This window comes from Coturnix japonica, chromosome 6, assembly GCF_054131305.1.
Source record: "Coturnix japonica strain WE chromosome 6, WE-NBRP24, whole genome shotgun sequence".
NCBI lineage: Eukaryota > Metazoa > Chordata > Aves > Galliformes > Phasianidae > Coturnix > Coturnix japonica.
Genome location: NC_140668.1, coordinates 23849966 through 23871955, shown reverse-complemented (window position 1 = coordinate 23871955; position 21990 = coordinate 23849966). Strand labels below are relative to the sequence as shown.

General features: G+C 52.1%; 1 protein-coding gene across 10 annotated transcripts in view; it reads right to left on the bottom strand.

Annotated features, from left to right (window-relative positions):
• Nucleotides 1-21990, bottom strand: part of PLEKHG4 (pleckstrin homology and RhoGEF domain containing G4) — a 68361-nt gene that overhangs the window by 3130 nt on the left and 43241 nt on the right. For 4 of the 10 annotated variants that reach the window (XM_085551694.1, XM_085551696.1, XM_085551693.1 and 1 more), the window contains exons 11-21: nt 20130-20268; nt 17867-17989; nt 17225-17416; nt 5129-6015; nt 3459-3708; nt 3022-3111; nt 2510-2734; nt 1718-1888; nt 1326-1539; nt 632-748; nt 285-548 (exon numbers count right to left, since the gene is read on the bottom strand). In XM_085551694.1, coding sequence (XP_085407820.1) covers nt 285-548; nt 632-748; nt 1326-1539; nt 1718-1888; nt 2510-2734; nt 3022-3111; nt 3459-3708; nt 5129-6015; nt 17225-17416; nt 17867-17989; nt 20130-20268 — 2672 coding nt within the window. Of the gene's footprint in view, nt 1-284; nt 549-631; nt 749-1325; nt 1540-1717; nt 1889-2509; nt 2735-3021; nt 3112-3458; nt 3709-5128; nt 6016-8351; nt 8489-17224; nt 17417-17866; nt 17990-20129; nt 20269-21990 lie in introns of those variants that run through there. The other 6 variants (XM_085551695.1, XM_085551697.1, XM_085551692.1 and 3 more) reach the window with 3 other exon arrangements.

Genomic DNA, 21990 nt, shown 5'->3' with positions numbered 1-21990 from the left:
ACAAATTTGGCCTATGCCACCAGTGCCACGTGCACCTAGTAACAAACCCTCCTGCAGAGACACAGTCACACAAGCCCACAGGTAAGTCTCACTGCTATCTGGGCCACTTTAAAGCCACAAACACCAAAACACTCTAAGGAATTGTAATAAACAACACTGCAGATTGAACAACAGACAGCTTAGCTTGGGGCCAGCAAGCAGAGCTGGCTCTGCTATGACCACACAGAACAGAGACACCAAGGGTATATCCCCAGTGTGCAGCAGCATAGGAAGCCCATACGTACTCAGTGATGGCTGGCTGCTTGTCTCGTGCTCCAGCTCATCTTCCTCAATGCAGGGGCTGACATCAAAGGGGCGCCGGGGGGCTAGGACACCAGGCAGCAGTGCTTGGTCCAGGTACATGTGCAGATTGAGGGGACCCAGCAGTGAGGAGGAAGATGGGCCATATGCAACAGGAGTGCCGCCAGCAGAGAGCTGCGCCTGGGTCCTCTTGTAGGGGTTGGAATGGTCAAAGAGAGACACTGCAATTGATGCTCTGGTCCTGGCAGCTGCCACAAAACACAACAGAAAAGCCATGAGTGCCAGCCTGCTGGGCTCACCTGGAGCAGGGACAGGCGAGGCTGGCACCTACCTCTGCCTTTCATGATGTAGTCGATAGCACGGTCATTGATAGCAGCCTCACTGGGTTTGATATCCAGGAATGGCTTGTTGCCCACACCCATGGAGACCATCTCCCGCATGCGGATTTCTGCAGGGGAAGAGCAAGGTGTTCAACAGCAACCCACAGCCGCCTGCCAGGCTGCCCCAGCCCTCTCTGCAGGCATCCTGCTGCCCCAGGGGCAGGCTGCTCCCAAGATACCCCCATTCCATCTGCTCTCCCACCATTCCCCAGCCCTCAGGAGTCTCCACAAACAGTCATGCTTTGCTCTGGCCCCAGGGTCCAGTGCCATGCCAGCTGTGAGTGTCCTGCCAAGCAGGAAGCTTGAGGTGGAGGGGAGGGACTCAGCCAGCCTGAGCCAGGCAGCTGCCACTCCAACAGCAAGGCTGTGGGGAGAATAGTGAGCTTTTCACAAGCGGTGCCACTCTCACGGGGGAGAAAACCCATACTGACATCTCCCATTTCTCTCATGACACACAGACACACAAAGTATGGACTGCCATCACGGTTTCCAGGGACAAGGGGCAGGGAAGGGACAGCACTCAGCCAACCCCAGCACATGCTCCTGAGGCTGCATGCAGGGACACGGCTGCTTGCTGCACAAAGCTGTCTGGTAATAGGCTCCAAACCTACTCAGAACAGCACGAGCTGAACGGGGCTCCCGCACCTTTTGCGGCACAGACGCCCTGGGAAGGAATCACACCTTTATTGCGGGCTGCCTGTTGCCACAGGATCTTGGCAATGTCACTGGTCCAGGCCTGCTTGGTCTCAGCTGAGCTGGCCTGGAGGATGTAAGTGTCGCTGGACTTCCGCCTTCGGAACCAGATCTCAAAACGCAGGCCACTGTCCCCAGAGTTTTCCGTCAGACCGATGTCTGCAGTCTGCCAGAAAGAAGGAAGAGCAAAGCATCAGCTGGGGCCACACCAGGAGCAGGAAAGGTGCACTCAGAGGCAGGCAGGGCAGGGGAGGAAGATGAACCGATGAAAAGGGACACAAAACCTTCAGGGAGAAGTCCAGAGTCACTTCCTGCACAAGAGCAACCTACACAACGGCCCTTACCTTGAAGGAGCGCTTGTAGATATACACATCAAAGCCACCCTCGATCCTCTTGGGCTTGCTGAACAGGATCAGGTCCTCAAAGAGGAAGACGTGGCGCTGGCACTTCCTGCGGCCCAGCCAGATGGCAAACTCGTCCTGCCGCACCAGCTGCCCCTGCTCCTTCAGGTTCACCTGGCCACAGGGAACAGCCTGGTAAGGACCCAGCAGCCCTCCCAGCAGCAGGGAGCCCAGGGCTGGGCAGACACAGAGCACAGGTCCCATATGCGGTCCATAGGGGAAGAAGTGGCCACTGCCTGTCTCCTTGAAGAAGCAAGGACTGTGTCCCCTTGGGCTGCATGGCATTGCTAGTGGCTACATCAGGCCATAACAACTAGCTCAAAGCTAAAGTGAGAGCCGCAGCTTTTTCCAAGTGGCACAAGCCACTGACAACTTGCTCCTGTCACCCCACACCTCTGGGCTGGCAGCTGAAGGCACCAGCTGAAGGCCTCCTGTTGGAGGATGAAGTGAACTGACAAGGAAAGGATGCCCACCCAGCTGCCACACAGGCACACCCAGGTCAGAAAGCAAGCACCTCAGTTCTGCTTGTGCTAAATCCATCTTCCTCCACCCTGAGCCCGCAGCAGATCAGGAGGCTGCCAAGCCCCATCCACTGCACCCTTGTCCTGTGCTCCAGAAGTCAGCACACTGACCACTACAGGGATGTGCCACACAACCCAAAGACCCTAAGCCCATGGTGGGGTGGGAAGAGAAATGCAGATAAGCCCCCAAGCAGGAGAGGACACTGAAACATACGTCGCAGTCACGGATGGCATCCATGGCCAGCAAGTCATTTCCATGCCGCAGCTGGAACTTCACCATCTCCTCTGCTGCTCGGAGGTAGCCCAGCTCCTGCTCCTGTGCCTCGCTGCACTCCTTGATCAGGTCCTTCAGGAGCAGGGCATATTTGCTCATGCGCTGGATGGGTTTCAGCAGGTAGGAAGCCAGGTCCATCTTATCCCCCAGCTGCACCTGCTTGAACTGAAAACACAGCAGTGTCAGCAGCAGCTCAGCAAGGCCAGCCCCAAGGCCCTGCACAGGCACAGACACATCCCAAGCTGACCAGGGCCTCATCTTCCCAATAGGGCTACTCTGCTTACTCTGCAGGGAAACAGGATGGATGCTGTCATGTACTGGGCACCTTCCCAAAGCACTCACTGCACGGCCCTAGCCCCACGTACGCTTGTGCAGGGCTGTGCCAGAAGCCATAGGGTGCTGGGCAAAACAGGGCAGTGACCCAAACACCATGAGAAACCAGTAGTGTTTACCTTGAAGAAGGTGTTCCCGTGGCTGGCCAGCAGTGAGTCTGACTTTGGCTTGTTCTTGCTGTATAAGGCGTACATCCCAAACTGGTCTTTCTGCAAAAGAGATTTGTGAGTGAGGCCTGGGCAGGCCTAGGACCTGCAACAGCCATGCCCTGGGTTGGTTACTGCAGCACTTCTGACTCTCCCAGGCTGCACCAGAGCCTCCTGTCCATCAGGACAGGCTTTAAGTCCAGCAAGAGCAGGGGAATGTTCTCACCTTCCTTCTCCCACAGTAGCTAGGACTTTTTCCATCCATTTTCCTGTTCATTTCCCCTTGCTCATTACGTACCCCAATAAACACGTGTTTACCATCCCAGTAAAAACCATAGCCCACCAAGGCACAGCTGAGCAGCTAGGCTAATAGGCACACAGAAAGCAAGTGTGGAGGCGTGATGCCTTACGTGCCGCAGGAAGCAGTGGCTGACGCGCAGCGGGTGGTTGCAGCAGCTCTCGAGCTCCCGCAGAAAGTACTGACTGTGGAAGTCATAGAGTTTCTCCAGGTTCCCAAAAATGACGCTGCGCTTCCCCCGCAGGTCCTGGGGCAGATCCAGGCGCTCCATCTCAGGGAAGTAGCTTTCAATGATGTAACACAGCGACCTGACGTACTCCCGCTCCGTGGTCACCATCTCATCGATGATGTGCCGCAGTTTGCTGCAGGAGAGAACAGCTGCCCTGAAGGGATGCTGCAGCAAAGGGCTGTCCCCTAAGACCCTCCCCTGGGACTCGCAGCTCCTTTAGTACTGCCTAAACCCAGACCCACAGCCTTCTGTGAGAACTCAAACTTGGCAGCTAACCCAAGGAACTCTACAGATTTTCTGATCAGGAAGGGAAGCCCTAAGCTGGCTGTGGTCCTAAACCAACCTCAGCAGGGTCCAGTCCTGCTCCTGGACACAACAGGCTGCTCCCATAAATCACTGTGCTTCCAAAAAAAGGAGAGCAGAAACACCAGTGGCTTTTGCACAGCACTTCCTAGCACAGGTCACTCCGTGCACCTCTGAAGTGATTGAATTGCTCCTCAGTACTGGAGGTCTCCACTGCGAGGCAGTGCAGCACCAGACACAACCACCTGCACCATGTGCCTGCCTTCCCTGCTCCTCAGCTTTCCCTGCAGCTCCTTTGGCTGTTCAGAAGTCCAGACTTGCACATGCTGTTGCTCCGTTGAGAAGCACAGGGTCAGCCATCTGTCTCTGGTGCTCATCCCCTGCTGCGAGCCTTACTGACACGTGCTGAGCTCCTTCCAGAGAAGGAAGCAGAGCTGCTGCTGAGCAGAAGCAGCAGAGGAGCTCTGTGGTCCCTGCATCCAGTTCAAGGTTCTCACCTCTCACACCAGCAGCAAACTGGGTCCTGCAGAGCTGCACCCACCTGCTGATCTCCCCATCCCACTTCTCTACTTGGGGAGGAAGAGGAAGGTAAGGAGGACAGGAGCCCAGCAGCTCCCATTGCTGGAGTGAGACCCTTCAAACCACTCCTGCCTGGATCCAGCACATTGATGGAGGCACACAGACCCTTCCTGACCACCCTACCAGGACATCTTTATCCATTCCGAACTCTTTTTTTCTTTCTTCTATGAGAGCAGCTCAAAGACCTGCCTGGTGATTCCCTTTCAAGAACATCTCAGATCCCAGGGCTCTCCATATGGAGACATACTGAAGTAATACAAAAAACAGAATCCTCAAAGACAGAGAAGGGAAAGAGCAGAACAAAAGCCAGCTGTGGGTCACTCCAACAGAGATTACAGCCCTAAAAGGCAACTACAAACACCACCATACCTCTGAAGTAGCTGCCACAGAGTGCTAGAAGTGCCTCCCTATCAGTCTAGGTACAGCCCCAGAGGAGTGTGAGGGCATGACACACTGCTTCTGCTCTGCTGCAGCACCTGTGGCATGGGCTTTGTATGACCTTGAGTGCCACACTCCTGCAGATGCTCATCACCTGTTATCAGCAGTGCTCCCTCATCTCAGAACTGCTCTTTTCCTGCTTTTAGAGGAACAATGCTACAGAAGCCATAAAGGAAGACTAACCTCCCACGTTTCCCTTTCCCCCTGCAGTACTGAGCACTGCGGTCACTCACCTGCCCCAGCTCCTGGCCTCTGCAGAGCCACAGCCCCGCTGTCCCTCCAGCTGCCGCATCGAAAATGTCCTGTCCACCAGCTCCGTGCTGCTCACTTCCAGCCCCTTGATGAACACACCAGTGTTGCCATACCTGGCTGGCTCACTCAGCGTCCTCTGGCAACCTGACCACAGGCTCTCACCACAGGGCAGGTCAAAGCTTTGGGCCTTACGGAGCATCCTCTTGGGAGGCAGCTTCCCAGAGGTGGGAGTAGAAGCACAGGATGGCTTCATCTCCAGTGTTTCTAAGATGCTCTCCAGGTTTGTCTTCTCCTCAGGCAGTTTTGGTGACTTGCAGGCCCCGCTTCCAAAAGTAACTCTGCCAACATGAGGCCCGGCCCCGAGAGCAGCTTGGCAGGCAAATTCTTCCCCAGCACCAAAATCACCAGGGCAACTCAGGGATGGCGAGGGAGTTTTCTCTTTAGTCCACCCTGTGGAGCGACTGGGCCGGCTGTGGGACATGCCAGGAGTTCTGTCCCACTGCGGGCTGGGGGCAGCCCCCTCAGAGTGTCTGCGGTGGGACACACTGCCAGCCTCGCTGCCCACCTGTGGCTGCTCTGACAGCAGTGCCCTCCTGGTTCTCAAGGCGGCTTCCAGCTTCTTTTCAAAAACCAGCTTGGTCTCCTGGCATTTGGACCACGCAAATTTCCACTGCTTGAGCCCCTTGTCACTCTTCAGCTCGCAAGCCAGCTCCTTCATCTCCTGGAAGCGGGCATCGCTGATGTCTGGGTGCTGCTCCTTGTAGTTCTCCAGGCACTTGATGACCCCGGCGCAGTGCTCGGTGGAGCTGCACTCCTCCATGCTGATGCAGGCGAGGTGTCGCATCCCTTCCAAGGCCCACTCGTACGCCTGCAGAACAAAAGGCAGCAACCAGTCAGAGGCACTCAGGGAAGAATAACCCCAACTCAGTGCCCAAAGTGCCAGACAAGAGAAAGGATCAGTGTGTGGCCAACGCAGTTCCTCAAGTGTGAGTGATGGGGGGGCTGCTATTGTCAATGGGGCTTAACAATTCAGCAGAACAAACAGCTCCTTATGCTGAAGGCTTCAGCTGTGCCGGCTGCTCGGCCACAGCCCCACTGCCACCGCAGTGCCCACACTGCTGGGCATGTTTGCCTTCCCTGGAGGGATCCCAAGGAAGCTGCTGGCAGGAATCTGCACACCGTGGTGTGGCCCTGCAGGTTATTTCTGTTGCTGCAGAAATACTGGGAGCAGTTTCACAAGGCTCAGCTTAAGTGGAGCAGACACAGGCTGTGCAGGTACAGCTCTGCCCCATCAGTTGAGTGGTAGAAGTAGGATGAAATGCCATCACACTACCAGCTTATTTATACATCTAAGGAAGAGTGCCTGGCTGCCATGGCCCCACATACCCTGAGCTCAGTCCCAGGAATGAAGGCTGCAGCCTCAGACCCCCTGACAGTCAGGACTGCTGCACACAAGGATTTGCCTTGCTCCGAGGGCAGGCACTTCTCTCCAAAGCTGCAGCTGCGTGCAGTGCGTGCAGCCAGCCCCATTACTCATACAGAGCAAGGAGCTGCTTCAGAAGCCAGCAGCTGCACAGTGAAAACGCCTCTCAAGCAGCCCCACACAGCAGCAGCCCTTCATCCCCCATCACCAGTACAGGCCCCAGACCTGCCACTCACTCAAGTCCAGGCATTGTGCTGCTGGGGTCAGAGGGCTTTGCAGTGGGCAGATGAGATGCCAGATCCCAGTGGGTCTGATTTATCCAAGATCTGGAGGCTTCTGTATTCCCCAGAGGACAGCCTGGCTTTTATTGCCACCAGGAGGGCAGACGTCCCACGCAGGGCTTCCCCTAGACTGGGGACCTCACTTCCATTCTCAAATGGGAGAGAGGAGCAGTTTAGAAGCTGCTTTTATTTCTCATCTACAGATCTGCCTGCAACCTCAGCGAGAAGGAACGAGGGCTGCATCCCACACCAAGATACAGCCCCACCAGACCTCATCTTCATATGCTATACTGTCTTACAGTCCTTGCCAGGAGCAGACAGAAAGAACTCAATCCCACAGCATTTCTACCCTCCCCAGTGCCTGTCACAGGCTAGTGAATAGCTCAGCTTTGTTCCCTGCACAATGGCAGCAGCCCTCCACACCCCACAGCTTGCCTGCTAACATGCTAAGTGGCCACCAAGGCTTTTTCCAGCCACGTCATCCGCTCCAACTGTCCCATTCAGCACATGGAACAGCAGCCCTGTCCATGGGCAGTGTGCCCCAGCATGCAGGGGGAAGACTCACCACACAGGTAAGAGCATTGCTGACATCACTGTCATTACAGGCCACATAGCGACCCAGCCACACCACAATGGGCACTGAAGACATGGATCACTGGGGGAGTAAGCAGGGCCATGGCTTTTCAACACAGCTCTAAGTGCAGTGGGGCTCAATGCTCCCACTGAGATGTGGAACCAGGCAGGAAGAAGCCTCTACCTCAGCTTTCAATCTATGTCCTATAGACAAGTAGTTACTGCAGCTCTCAATCAGAGGGAGAAGAGAAGTGTGCCTCCTGCCTGCAGAGGGCTGGCCATGCACCTGCAGCACAAGGAGCAGCAGCAGGCTGTCCTGCTGGGCTCCTGGGGAGTTACTGGGCCACAGAACAGCCAAAGGCACCGCTGACCACACTTGTCCCTGCTTCGTTCATCATGGCAAAGCTGGCACCACATCGATGGCAGAAGCTCCCCATGTCTGTCTCTGCTGGCACTGCACAAGTGCCATCTGTGCACAGAGGCCAGGGAAAGGTGCTTGGTCTGGCCTCCCAGCAGTCCCAGATCACACGTGAACCAATATTTGCTATCACTGCTTCCAGACTGAACCTAACACAAAGCCACCACATTCCTCCTGGTCTCTCAGCCCTAGACACCAATAGGTCCCTTTAGGCACAATGTCAGCAGGGACTCATGGCTGCAGACTGCCCTGTATGCCAGCAGCTCAGACCAACCCCAGTTAAAAAGCCATTTTACAGTGAAATATATCAAAAGCAAAGTTATCCAGAATGAAAACTTCCTGAAAGAGCTATCAGTCTGCAGACAGCAACAAGCCCACTGCTCTGTGAACCTAGAGAAGCTCCTCAGTTCCACTCACACTTTGCTCAGCCTCAATACTGACAGCGAAAGAGCAATGCTGCAGGACCTGCAGAGGGCAGGATGGTTAATTAAGAATATACTCCCTCCTACCTGCCCAGTGGGATGGAGCGGCTCCATGTCTCACCGTGCATCACCATCTTCTGCAGCCGACTGAGGCAGGGCCACTTCTGCAGCCCACGGCTGTGCTTGGCTATTCACAAGCAAATGCTGCTAGCCTAAATACCAGATCGAGGAGCCCTGGAAACCAGAGAGCAGGCGGGGGGGAAGGGACTGTGCTTCACACGAGAACTACTGAAGTGTGTGGAGGACAGCCTGCCTGGGCGCAGGCCAGGTCCCCTTTCTTTCACAGAGCAGAAACAAGAGAGAAAACAGCCCCACCAACCCCAAGTGCAAGCAAGATGCAAAGCAAGTTGCCACCCAACAAAGGAGAGCTGCGGAGTAAAGAGGGTATTCTCTTCTGGGTGTTGCAGCGCTTTTCCCATGTCTCAACGCTGAGCCTCTGCTCACTTCTAGCAGGATTTGGGGCTGTATAAGCAAGCAGCTGCCCCTGGAGGTACAAGAAAGCATGCAATTTCAGATCGCAGCCTTTCAGCAAAGCCACCAGTTACAAGCAGAGGTTTGCTGTTACCCTGTCCCCCACCCTGTCGCATTTGTCTATTCCGCACTGCACGCGAAGTCCTGTCTGGGATTCATTAGCAGCAGAAAGCAGACTAACCAAAACCACGTTCTGCAGGGCTGCAGCTCAGCTTTAAGCACCCTCCTGAAAGACAAAGCTAAATGAACCCTGAGTTGCTGTGTCCCTGATGTCTCCCCCCATCCCCAATAGGGCTGACCATTAACATCACTAGTTTGCTTACACTAGCAAGGAAGAGTTTCAGTCCAGTATTTGCATTGCTGCCTGTTACCAAGTTGCTGTACTAACACCACAGGGGGACAAAGGGTGACGGGCAGGCACAGACTAAATCCCCTGGGTGTAAGAATGAGAGAAGAGGCAGATACCCACAGCTGGGCAAGAAAGAAAAAGGCATGGGGAAGTGGCAGCAGTCAGCAGGGATTACAACAGACCACAAGGGCATCAGAGAGGGATGGATCCACAGGCAGCCTCAACTGCAGAACAAGAACAGGAGAAACTCATCAGAGAAACACACTTAGAAACTGCAGCAGCACTTCGGGTGAAGGTGAACAGAGCTCAAAGCTCTCCTCCTTTGCTCTTGGGCAGCTGCACCTTGACAAGACCAGGAGAGGCTAAATTACAGGAGAAGATAATTGGATGAAATGGGATTGTGCACAATTTCTCCTCTCTTGATGGCAACACGACGACCCAAAGGGCACTTGTGGCTGGTTGCTCTGCAGTTGGCAAGTGCTTGTGCTTCTTTTTACTGCTGCAACTGCCAAGCAACACCTAGCGTGGCTCCATTAGGAGCAGGCTGACTCAACTAATGAATCACAACAAGCCACAATAACCCTCGCTTCGCTGCGATTCAGAGCTTCCACAGAGCAATCTGTGCCAGACATGGTGTACGTGTATATTTATATTCACTATACTGGAAGCTGGGCAGTGAACACCTGAGGCCTGCCCTCTCTGCAGCTGCAGAGAACCTCCCAGCAGCACACAAGGTGCAGTTTCCCCCACTCTCTCCCCTTTCTGCTCCATGCCTTTAAGTAGATTCCTCACTGCTTATTTCTGTCTCATCAGCAGAGCTGTCTCAGCATTTAAATATCTCCTGAGCCCAAAGGACTGGGAATTAAGGTTGCTCCCAGCACAGTCAGAAACTTTAACCTTTGTGTTTGCTACAGACCAGCCTCTGTGTTTGAAGCACTGTCCATCTTCTCATGAGCTCTCACCACAAAGCTCTTCTGTCAGTACAACTCTGCTTACCATCCCTTCTTACTAAAGAACAGTGCTGCTTCACAGCCTTCGTATCATCCTCCCTCCTTCTTGATGTCTCACTAGTTACTCAGTGTGTACCAGCTCAGCCTCACCCTTGGAGACTGCCAACAGCACAGCTGCAGTAGGGGCATGCAGCAGAGAGCTCAGCAGCGCTGTGCTATAGGAGCAAAGACAGCTTGTGAATGTGTGTTTGTGAACGTGCAACCACTGCCTATAGGAGAAGGAGGAGGAAAAGGGCAGAGAGTTCATGCTTTTTTTAGCCAAGGGTAGAACTCCTTTTGGTGAGAGCTGCAGGCCAATTCAACACCAAACAACTGCAAGAGCGGTGACTCACTGGAGCTGGTGCCTTGCACAGCAGCAGCAAATCATTCTCCACTCTGAGACTGATGTCACCTCAAGAGGCTCCTACACTTCTCCCAACAGCCTCATCACCACACTGTGCAAATCCCCCTGTAATAGCCCCGCACTGGCTCCTGGTTAATGATATCCTCCATGCTCAGCTGAGGACAGTGAAACCTCCAGCACACCCTAAGGCTTGGATGGGGAGCATTGGTGCTTTCACTGTACTCTTCAATTCCCATCCTTTCCCCTGTGACTCACTGAGTCAAAGTGCTTCATTCTAAAGGATGTGCTGTGATTTGGTTGGCTGAAGGGAAGGGCAGGATGCCCAAACGGCCTTTTCCAGCCCTAAAAACAATCTGTGGGGACAAGAGGAGAGAGCAAACCAACCTGTGCATCACCATCCCACGGCACAGCTCCTTCCACTGCAGCTGAGCTAGGAGAAAGGCTCTGCCTCAGGAGATGTGGGGCTGAAACCAAACCCAGCACCAGCACATCTGTCGGGCCTCCCTCCTTCAGCCCCTGGTTTAAGGGACACACTGAGGCAAACTGAAAGGGCCTGAGCCCCCCTGGAGCAACCAAAGGAGCCTGGGCAGAGCCCTGTCCATATGGCAGGGCTTTGATATGCAGATCGAAGCCATTGTGAGCCACAGCTCCATCTGTAAGCCGAGGGCAGCTCCATGTCCAGATTGCCCGAACAGATCTATTTAACTCCCGTGACTAAAGGGAATTCCAGACTCCAGGAGGATCCAAGTATCCAGATGGATGCCAGCACACGAGCATTCAGAACGCCTGCCGTCCTGTACAGCTCCCGTCCCAAGATCCAAGCAAATAAAAAGCATCCAAACCCGACATCCTGCTCGCATGCCCAAGGCTGGGGGCCAGCTGAGGGAAGACCTCTGCAAGCATCACATCTTGCACCTCAAGTGCAATGCATTCCTCTCACAGGTCAGCTGGAACCCAAGCTAGGAAATCCCTATATCTGCTGACAGGAAACACTGCTTCCTCCTAGAGAGGAGCACTGGATGCTGGAGCTCCCACCATTCAGCCTTCTGCAGTCACAGGGCTCGCTGGGAGCTAAAAACAGTGCTGACACCAAGCTGGCAATGAAGGTGTTGGTGAACAAAGAGAAAATAAGCAAGATGACGTAGATCTAGAAAGGAAATTAGCGGAGAATTCATAAAACATTTTCCAAGCAACTAGTTTTGAAAGGCCAAAAAACTAACACAGGTTGGATTTACATTGTCAGGGCTCCTTGTAAACTTCAAGCTTCAGAAGCTTTCTGATAAAAGAATACCCTTTGATGGGACTTATTAACCTTGCAGGAAGGCTTCTCCAGCAAAATGCTGGCAGGAAGAAGCAGGGAGAGATTTCATACATTAACCTTGCATGAACTCGACAAGAGGATTGACTTTCCAATCTGTAGGCTCAATCCCCCAAGAGCTTGAGACCGCATATGAAAATGGACACCCCTGAAATGAGAGAGCAAAGCAGGAGAGATGCATGTCTAGGGCACCACTTTGACAATAGAACTGAGGAAGGAGAGAGAAGAGAGATGTCAGACACCGGGGGGCTTCCCCTAGAGCAGCTTCACAGCATCAGGAAGGCACAGCCACAATTTGCTGTTGTGCTACTCACACCTTCATCATCTTCAGCACTTCCACCAGTAAGCAAATGAAAGCTGTTAATTAGGGATTTCACGCAGCCTTTCCCCAGAAAAGTCAAGTCAATTGCTCTGTGCAGAGGCAGAAGGAGAACAGCACCTGTTATTAAAGAGACTGTGCTGTAAGCCATGGTGAAGGCCCTGCTCTCTCAGCAGTGCTGGAGGCAGAACCGTGCTCTGACCTGCACAGGTCTGATATTAACAAACACAGGGGCACAACGACCCGTGTGTCTGCCTGTAATAAGTGCTCTACAGTGATGACACATCAGGTGTCTCTTTTTACACTTACACTCCGCAGTTCCTCTCCAAGTCCATTCCCAGAGCTGGGAATCACAAAGCCCTTTAAGTACAGTTAACTCTCTTCTGGGTCCAACTACCCAGGCTCATCTCCAGCTTCCTGCAGACCAGTATTCACAACCTTGCTCCCCTCACTAAGGGCTGAGCAAAAAAGGTAATACAGCAATAACTTGCTGCCTGACGGGAACTGGCATTTCTTAATTCATGGTCTGGGATGCTACATCTGGCAGAATACGCCAGCAGAATTCAGGCAGAAAAGCAAAAGTCTCAGCAGGTAGCAGCTGTGACTTTTGGGGGGGGGTTCCAGGTGATGGGATCTACTGAAGGCAGTCAATTCTCACGCTCTGATGTGAGCTTTCAGAGTTCAGCTCTGTCCCTGGGAACACAGCAGCAGTGAGTCTCAACAGCCCAAAGCCTGCACCAACTCCATTGTGCTGCCCACAACCTGACAGCAGCCCAGGGGGCACCAAAACATCTGCCAGGTGGTGTGGGTCCCTACCAGCAACTCCTAGATGCAGTTAAACCCTACCTGCTATGAAGACCATGCAGCATCCTCTAAGAATCAGACGCTGCTGCATTACAGAGCACAGCCCTGGAGTTCAGAGGGACCATGCAAAGACGCAGGGGGCTCTGCACACACACAGAAGACACACACAGAGCACTCTGATGCATGCAGGACTCACACAAGCCTCCTTTACACTGTTTCCAAACAAATCTCAATGCAAGCAACACGTCAGCCAGTCCCGCTGGACACTTGGTACTTACAGGAGTGTTTGCTGTGTCTGTCTGTGGCTGCGGTCGGACGGAGTGAGTTTAGCTCAAAGGGAGAGTGCATGGAGAGCATGGAGATCCACAGAGAAGGGCTAGGCTGGGGGGAGGAAGGCCCCCAGCCCCTCTTTGGGCCCCAGAGGCAGCAGCACTTGTTCACAGGATGGAGCGCAAGAACGCTGGCATGCCTGCAGCAGCAAGGACAATGGGGAGGGATGAGGAGGCGCTGCCATAATCAAATGCAGGCCAGCTGGCCCTCCCCCAGGAAGGGTAGGCACCTCCTTCACTTGCCAAAGGCTTTGTTTTCTAAGCCACAAAGAACAAAGTGGCGCCGGGGTGAGTGAGAGGAAGAGAAGAGCCATCCACCGTGCAAGCAGAACCGCACGTGAGAGCAAGCAGTGTGTTCACAAATGCCAGTGCAGATGGAGAGAGGTTGGGCCACGCTTGGCACATGCTGAGCAGGGCTCAGAAGCAGGAGGTCCTGGCTGGAGATCCCTGCTCCCCCCTGGGCTCCTTTGATGGGATCCAAGGCCCAGAGAAATGCTGAAGAAAAGGCTGCAGAGCACAGTCCAAAGAAATCTCAACAAGGGAAACGCTATCATTTGTTAAGTAACCTCACCCCAACAGTCCCAAGCACTGAGCCTCTGAACAGCTTCCCTCGCAAAGCAGATGCAAGGCAAGGTTCCAAAGCTCCCACCAAAACAGACCTCTTGCACAACACCCTGACAAGCCAGAAAAGAGCCTCTGGGGCTGAGGCTGCCCCAGGCCCTCCTGTAATGATGTGGGTAGTTTGGATCCAGGGCTCTGGTACCAGCTGCGTCACAGCTGCAGGGTATGCAGGTGCTGAGCTAGTGGGATGCTGCTCTGCCCTGTCTGGCTGGATCAGTGCTTTCTTCCAGCAGGGACATTTTACCAATAGCACTGTATGTCTTCACTACTGACCTCCTGCAGGACTGCCTGACAGCCCAGTGCTGGCAAAGGCTGAGCTGTGGGCTCTGGCTCATCAGATGTGCCACATCAGTTAGCTGCAGACAGGGCACATGGCTCTCGGTGGGGAGGAGGGGGGGAATTCAAGCTGGGATTGCAAGCAGCAGGGCACTTTGCTCACTATAAAGTCACGAGCATACAGAGAGAGTAAATACGAGCTGGGAAATAACTTAGCCTAAAAAAAGCTCAAGAGAGGAAGAAGTCTATAGGCTAACAAGGTAAGCACAGAGAAGGAGGCTTGCTCTAGCTCCTGGTAATGACAGGGTGCTTGTTGCAGAGCCAGTGTGAAGCCAGGACAGGCAGCATGCGAGGGATGCTAAGGGTCTCCCCTCCAGGAACCTCAAGAAGAAGCCAACATTGGTGCTTTTGGTACAACACACACCCTTGCTTGCTCAGCTTCCCACTTCTCCTCCAAAGCACTGCCAGATCCCATCGCTGCTGTGGAACTGAGTAAACAAGGGACAGAGGCCAAACCAGGCTCAAAGCCACGGGAAGATGGCATGTCCCACAGTATGCCTGTGCTGAGTCTGTGGTACTCAAACAATGCTCTGCCCGCAGTCAGAGATGGACAGCAGCTTCCTGCACCACTCCTGCCTCAGCCCAGCCACCCACAGCCCTTTCCAGGCACCAAGAAAGGAAGCGGCGACTAATGGAAACATCCAGCCTGGCACAGGTTGTGGCTTTGGGAAGGGAATCCTGCCAGCCCGTGTATGAGCTCCATGTGGTCTGGCCCTACCCAGCTTGCTCAGCGCTCTGATGGGCCACTGGGGCTGCCAAACAGCAAAAAACACAGCACAGCAGCGTGAGGGGCCATACGAGGTGCTCCTGACCCCCTCCACAGCCTGCCTGGCAGCCACATTCTGCACCCTTTGCACGGTGTGCTCACCACGTGCAGGCAGGAGGCCAGCAGAATGCTCCTACCCCCCGCAGACAGTGCAGTATGAGGGTACAAACACCACGATCCCTGTGGTGGGCGCTCCACTCCCTTGGCACAGAATGAGACATTTGGAGACATCTGAGCTTGCCAGCTCATTACCATAGTGTACATTGCTTACGCATCTCCAGGCTTTTCCCTGAATCCTGGGGTCTGGCATGCCGCAGGCTCTTTACAAGAAGGAAATCAAGGACATTACTCTGTTTTGACTCCTGCTGTTGATCCCTTCAGATATTAGGGAAGAGAGAAGGGGGTTAGGCAGGCACTGACAAGATCACAGCAATAAGGTCAAAGCAGCTCAGCATTAGAGGAGAGTGAAATCAGTTTAGACAGGATCTTCGGCTTCTCCCCCACCTCCCAGACACCACCACTGGCTTTGCTTTTGGAAGGCAGAAATTTTGGGGTCAAGATTAAAGTAACTGGCACAAAGAGCTTCCACACTGTGCAGCAGTTTGCACACTCATCCCACAGCTGCAGGATGCATCCCCTCCACACCCCTGGTTTCAGTTGGCCACTGGTTCACAATACCCATATACTGTATTTACAACACTAACGCTGTTTATAGTTCTACTGAAACTGGTAAGACCAAAATCCTGCTCCCTCACTACAATGGAAACCTCCCCTCTGCACCAAAGCAGCAAGCAAACATGCCATGCCGCTGCCATTCAGCCTGCACTAAAAAGAAGTCAAATAAGCAGTGCTAAGAAAAGAAATGGGCCACCTCTGGGGGCTGTGGAACATTTGTGCCTTAGGAATGATCCAAATAAGGCTTAGCTCTGATGGGTGTTTGTCTGCAGCTTCAAAGACCCAGCTGACCATCCTGGCAGCCCAGGAGTTATCATGGGCTGTAGTACCCACACCTGAACAAGGAGAGAGCAGCCACCAGGTTCTGCAGCTCACAGAGATCCCCAACTTCAGCTGGGTTGGGTCACACAGGTCTGATGTCTGGCTTGGGCAGAGACTTGCCAAGCTTTTGCACAAGGTGTGGCACCTCTGTGTGCCTCAGTTTGTGAGTAGTACAGCAACAGCCTTCTTTACCAGGACTTCACTGCCCTGAGAAAGAAATGCCACAAAAAGAGGGTCTCCCACCTGCACTGCAAACTGCAGAGATGAGCCAGAGCAGACCTGCTGAGCATCAGCAAACAAGCAGCCCTCACATGGCACGACAGCAACGCTCTGAGCTGCCTTCTCCACTTTCCTCCCTCGCACAGGACGCTTCTCAATGTTTTTCATGTTTAGCTGAGTTTCCACCCCCTTCTCTGAGCACTTCTGGCTGCCAAGGCAGTTCACAGACAGCAACTAAGTGGCACCTACATCTGGTACAGCTTAACTTTCAGCGTCTATTCTTTCTGGAATTTGAGAACTTAAAACCCAATGTTTGTACAAGTGTGGAGTAAGTGAAGCACGGGCTCCCTGGTCCTCTGTGCGTGCCAGAGCTGTACTTTTAAGTGCACATACAAAATCCTACTGTTTATTCATATGCAACTTTAGAAATTAAATCACACCAAATGCAACTGCAGGTCTCCTGAACGGCGTGTTTGCATTCAGCCAAACAGGTGAGAAGGTCATGTGCCCATTGCAGCCACCACAAGCACCCTCTCCTCCTGGCTCTGCAGATACCAAGAGCCACTCAGTGTTTGTACCCCTTGGCCACACTCCCCAGCTCTCCACATCCTTCTGCATGTCTCCAAAAGAGAAGAACTGGACTAAATTTAGGATTGAATAATAGGGTGCTACTCAGGACATGCCATCAGGCTCAGTTTACCAGTGTGTAAAGATGCAGCACCAACAAAATGTGGGCAGCCTACCTTGGCGTGGTGGCCTAATCCAGCACTGCTACAAAAAAAGGCCTACAGCTTACAGCTCAGACAGGAGATCTCTGTTCTTAACAGACCTGGATGTTTTCTTAAACACACACCAATCCTTTCTTCCACATACAGACTTGGAAAGAAAAATCAATGCAAATCATGATTTGTCAGCTCCCTGTTGGCGTGCACACTAAATATCTCATAAACAACCACACTCCGGACTGAGTCTGAGCAGGTTTTTACACCCTCCTCTGTGCAGCAGTTGCCTTGTCTCACCTTGTCAAAGAATTCATACAGCCTGACTGTCTCACAGACTCGATGCCTGCTTTCATCCAGTTGAGTGCAGAATTCTTCCAGTTGATCCCTGTAGGTCTGCAGCTTCAATCTGTAAGAATCTACGTCCACAGAGGAAAAGTCTTCCCAACGATCCATCTTCTTAAGTGCTTCCTGTCCTCTCCTGCAATATTCCTGAAAGCAAAACGTGTTTGCATATGAGGACAGAGATCTGACACGGATAGTAGATCAAAGTCATTAAGCTGGGACTAATTAGAGCGGGGTTTAGGTTCAATTCAAATGAGCAGAGCTGTATTTGTTTACAGCAGAATTCTGTACAGTCCTGACATCTGCTGTGATTTACATTAGCCACATGGCAGCTTAGAAGGGTCTACCCATTAAGACCAAGAGGTCAACTAGAATCAAAGACGATGATGGTTCCTCTTTCCTGAGGGGCAGAGCTGGTGGCTCTGTCTGCAAGAGGAGAGCAGAGAAGCTAAGTAGTGTAAAGGAATGACACCAACACCTTGGTGATGAACCCTCTTCTACCAGTGCTGCCACAGCATCGTGGCTTTGGCTGAGCACGCACACACGCTGCCAACTCAGGCTCTGGAGAACACGTTTTTCCAATCAGACAACACTTACGCTGGCAACAAGATCAAACTCCCTGAATTGCTTCTGTGCTTGAAGCAGCATCTCCAAAGAATCGTCCAGGTTGATCATCTCCTTTAGCTTTTTTCTGCCAACATTCTCAATCCAACTGCTGACCTAGGAGAAAAGGGAAAAGCTCCACTATTAGTCACTCTGTGCTACTCACCAAGGCGGGCCTTTATGTGGAAAGAACAGGGAATTGCTCTCATAACACCGGTCATTTCATTACTGGAAAAAATCTGCACGTACACTTTTTCCCCATCCTGGCATTTCAGTGTGAACCTCCTGCATAGAGTTTTTCCACTTCATGTTACCAAGTAGTTGCAAAGTTCTGCTATTGCTCACATAACCTGAGACTTAAACAGGGCAAGGAACTGCTTTGTTTCTGTTTTGGGTGATCCACGGTCTAAAGCAAGCTCTGCATCCTGCAGGCTAGCCAGATATTGCTATTACTGTTACCCCCAGTGGGATTAAACCTCCCTGCTGCCAGGCTCCTTATACCACTTCCCTTTTCTGACTGGCAGCACATAAACGATGGCAGTGCAAACACACTGATGAATTCTCACCACCAGCAATCTTTCAGAAATCTCTGTGACTCTCAGATATGGGTTTTCTGAAGGCAGTTTGCAACGCTGGCTCTACTGCTGTGCAGTAACTATAGGTTACAGCCCTGTCACCACCCATTTTAAGCCCGTAACCTCAAACATAGGTGAACAACAAACAGCTGTATCCTAAAAGCAAAGCAGACACAGGAGACCAAGTGGGATAACACCATCACCATTAAACAAGCATTTTAAAAACAGGATGGCAAACTGGTCTGCAGTGCTTTGGAATCAGCTGCACCTGGAAGAACAGATTAGTTCTGTTTTCCTCATCCATCCAACTTAACCCACGTTCAAAGATGAACCCCTACTCTTCTGGATTGAGAAAGGGCCTATGCCCACGGGGCAAAGCCATCCACAGAAGTAAGAGATGGAGTAGCTTCCCAGGTCACGACATGCAGCACAGAGGGGCACACAGTGCTGCTGCCACCTGTTCAGAGGCACACTTAAAAGAAGAGACAGGCTGGGAACTCACTTTTGTCTCCTGCTTTTTGTTTGGATTAAGAACCCATGAATTTAAGGGAGACTTCACCAGGTTCTTACATCACACTTCTTGTCCTGAACACACAAGGCACAGTGCCCAAGCGCCTACCTCCAAATGGGAGTCTTTAAAGGATCCACTGTAGCCTATGAAAACGACAGGCAGGCTACAGATTCCTCTGCAAGTCCAGTTCTGTCCAGACAAGAGCCCAAAAGAACAACAGAGAAATGGAGAAACTGGCCCTAGCCTTGCTCTTCAAGGATACAAGTTCCTAAGGTGAGCTCCAAACAGTGCACCATCCTTCAAACACATGCATGTATGTGTGTATGAGTGTGTGTACACAGTTCTTCATACACACATGCACAAGCTCTAGGAAGAGATGTATAAAACATCTCCTTGTTGATGAGTTACAGCAAAGGAGACTCTGAGACTCCATAACCTACAGGCAAAGTTCAGACCTGCAACACCAAATGATCTGATAAGATCCTGAAGGACACTCAAAAAGCCTGACCTATTTTTAACAAGTTCTTTATCTACATGGATTGAGGTTTCAAAGGTCTTTCTGAAAAATCAGTCTGTTTGCTTCAGTTACCCTACAGCTAAAGAGCTTTAAGGAACACCACGAGAAGGAAAGCTGAAGCTCTCACAGACCTGCAGGGGCTTGCAGGGTTAAGCACAGCTCTTGGGCTAAGGATGGGTATATTCACATACCTGAGGACTGTGTATAGGGGCTGCACCCAGAAGCAAAAGGTGTGTGTCTGGGTCTTATCCAACAGCAGGGACCTGGGCAGTGCGCAGGAGTCAACACCAGAACAGCAGGGAATGGCAGCTTGCACAGGGTATGTGATGTGTGGCTCATTCAGCAGGAGGATGAAAGCAAACTCTGCACCATCTACAGCCCTGAGGGACACATGAGCTCACTGCCAGCTCACTGCCATTGCTCTGCTGCTTACCGAGGTGGAATATGAGAAATGGCTCCTCAGCACTCATGCTGGGAGGGTACTTTTGGTGAGCAGTGTGACAAGATACCCCACATCCAAGCCTGGTCTGCACGAGGGTCTGCAGACATTCTTCTCTATCTCCACAGGACAGATCAACACGCACCTGCTGTGGTACTCACAGTCAGAGGGTGGCAGCAGGCAGTCACAAGAATGGTTTAACAGGCATTACTTACCTCCTTAAAACATTCTTCCACTTTCTCAAACTCCATCACCAGCTCCAGTTCCTGGATGCGTTTATTTGACACCATCACCAGCCGGTGAACGCCCTCATCAACTCGATTATAAAGCACACCAGCAGCATCAAGCGCGTCCCTGGAAGGGGACACACAGCTGGTCAGGGGTTTTGCATGAGGTCTTTCCCCCAGCACTTCATGCAAACGCAGCTGCCAGCAGCAATACAGACATCTTCCCCGTGGGAAAAGAAATGGCCAGCTCCGTATGCAGAGCAGAAGGAAAACAGCACTGCTCCCTGCCTGTGATTCACCACTCTGAGATCCCACCGCGGATGACCTGGCAGGAAGGCTCAAGGCATCTCCTTGCAGGCAGGCTCCATCAAACACTTCACCATACCTGTCATGCTTTCAGAAAGGATACTCAGATCTTCATAAACACGGATTCTCCCAGCAATGGCTTTTACAATACACCAGCTCAGGCAGTTTCAGTTTTTAAAACTACCATTTCAACTTAACACACAAACACCTGACACCCTCATCCTCAAAACTTCCACCAGCCAAACAAAAATGCCAAGTATGCAGCACCCCAGCACTAAGAGGAGTTGAATTTTACAACCTTATTCAGGGAAGATTCAAGGACTGAGCTCCCCAGGCAGCTGTGCTGCCCAGAACACAGCAGCCAGGCCAGGCAGGACCCTCCCAGCAACAGCACTGTGTGCAGGCAGGGATGGGGGGACTCAGGGTCTGAACACAGACCTGCATCCTGGGGAGTTTATCCATGTCAGCACATTCCTTCCAAAGGTCTGGAGCATCTCCATAGCACAGGTATGGTTGAATTACAGCTGGGATGCACGAGACAGGTGGGTGTTTGAGGTAATCCCTTGCACGCCTGAACTCCTGTTTCTTCTGCTTCTACATCTCCCTTCTTTTTACAAGTACAAACTTAAGGTGCTACAAGCCTCTCCCAAGTGCCTCCTTCACTTCTCCCAAAGCAGCTTCTACATTAAAAGCATTTTACAGCCTCCCGGGTTATGACAGCATGGTTGCATTGGCTTCTTTTAAAATCATATTATTAACATTATTTGAAAGACTTGTGAAAGACAGGCAGCTAATAAAGGTACAGAGGCTTTGCTAATGGAAATGCTAATGGAAATTAATACGTGCAATTCAGCATTCACATTTACTCTGTCTCACGTTATAGGCCTTGAACCTATGAAATGCAACCAAATGCAAGCACTTTGTCACAAGCACCCCACAGCTTTTAGATGATAGCACTTGTCATGAGGTGGTGCGAGAGTCCGGACAACTCGCCCTGCATAGCAGAAACCCACAGGATTTTTCCATTCAGAATTCCACCCACCGTGCTACGGCCAACTTTGCAAACCTCAGGCTCTCAGACACTTCTTTTCCCTCCCCCCCCCACCTCCTCTTCAAAATGCCATTAGACTGAATGAATTTCTCCAAAGTGCAGCCAGAATAACAAATTGTTTCTGGACTAAGATCAGTGCTACTGCAGCGCAAAGGAGACAGGTTCTTTACAGAGCGTCTGCAAGCCTCCATGGAAAGATCCAAGCCATATGGCTGCTCCTGTGCTTCCCCAACCCACCCACCAGCAAACAACAGCCATACTGGCTTTCTGTTTTGCAACCTTTTCCTCAGAACAGACCCAGATCCAACCTAGGAGATGTGTGTTAACACTGTCCAAGCTGAGCTTTGCGAGGTTTGTTTACAGAGCAGGTTCTGAAGGCAGCAATCAGCAGCAGCGACACAGTGAGGAGATCTAATGAGAAACAGTTTGGGAGAGCGATGAAGTTGTATTTGGCAACTGATTTAATGCTAAGTCCTGGTTTCTGATTAAGGC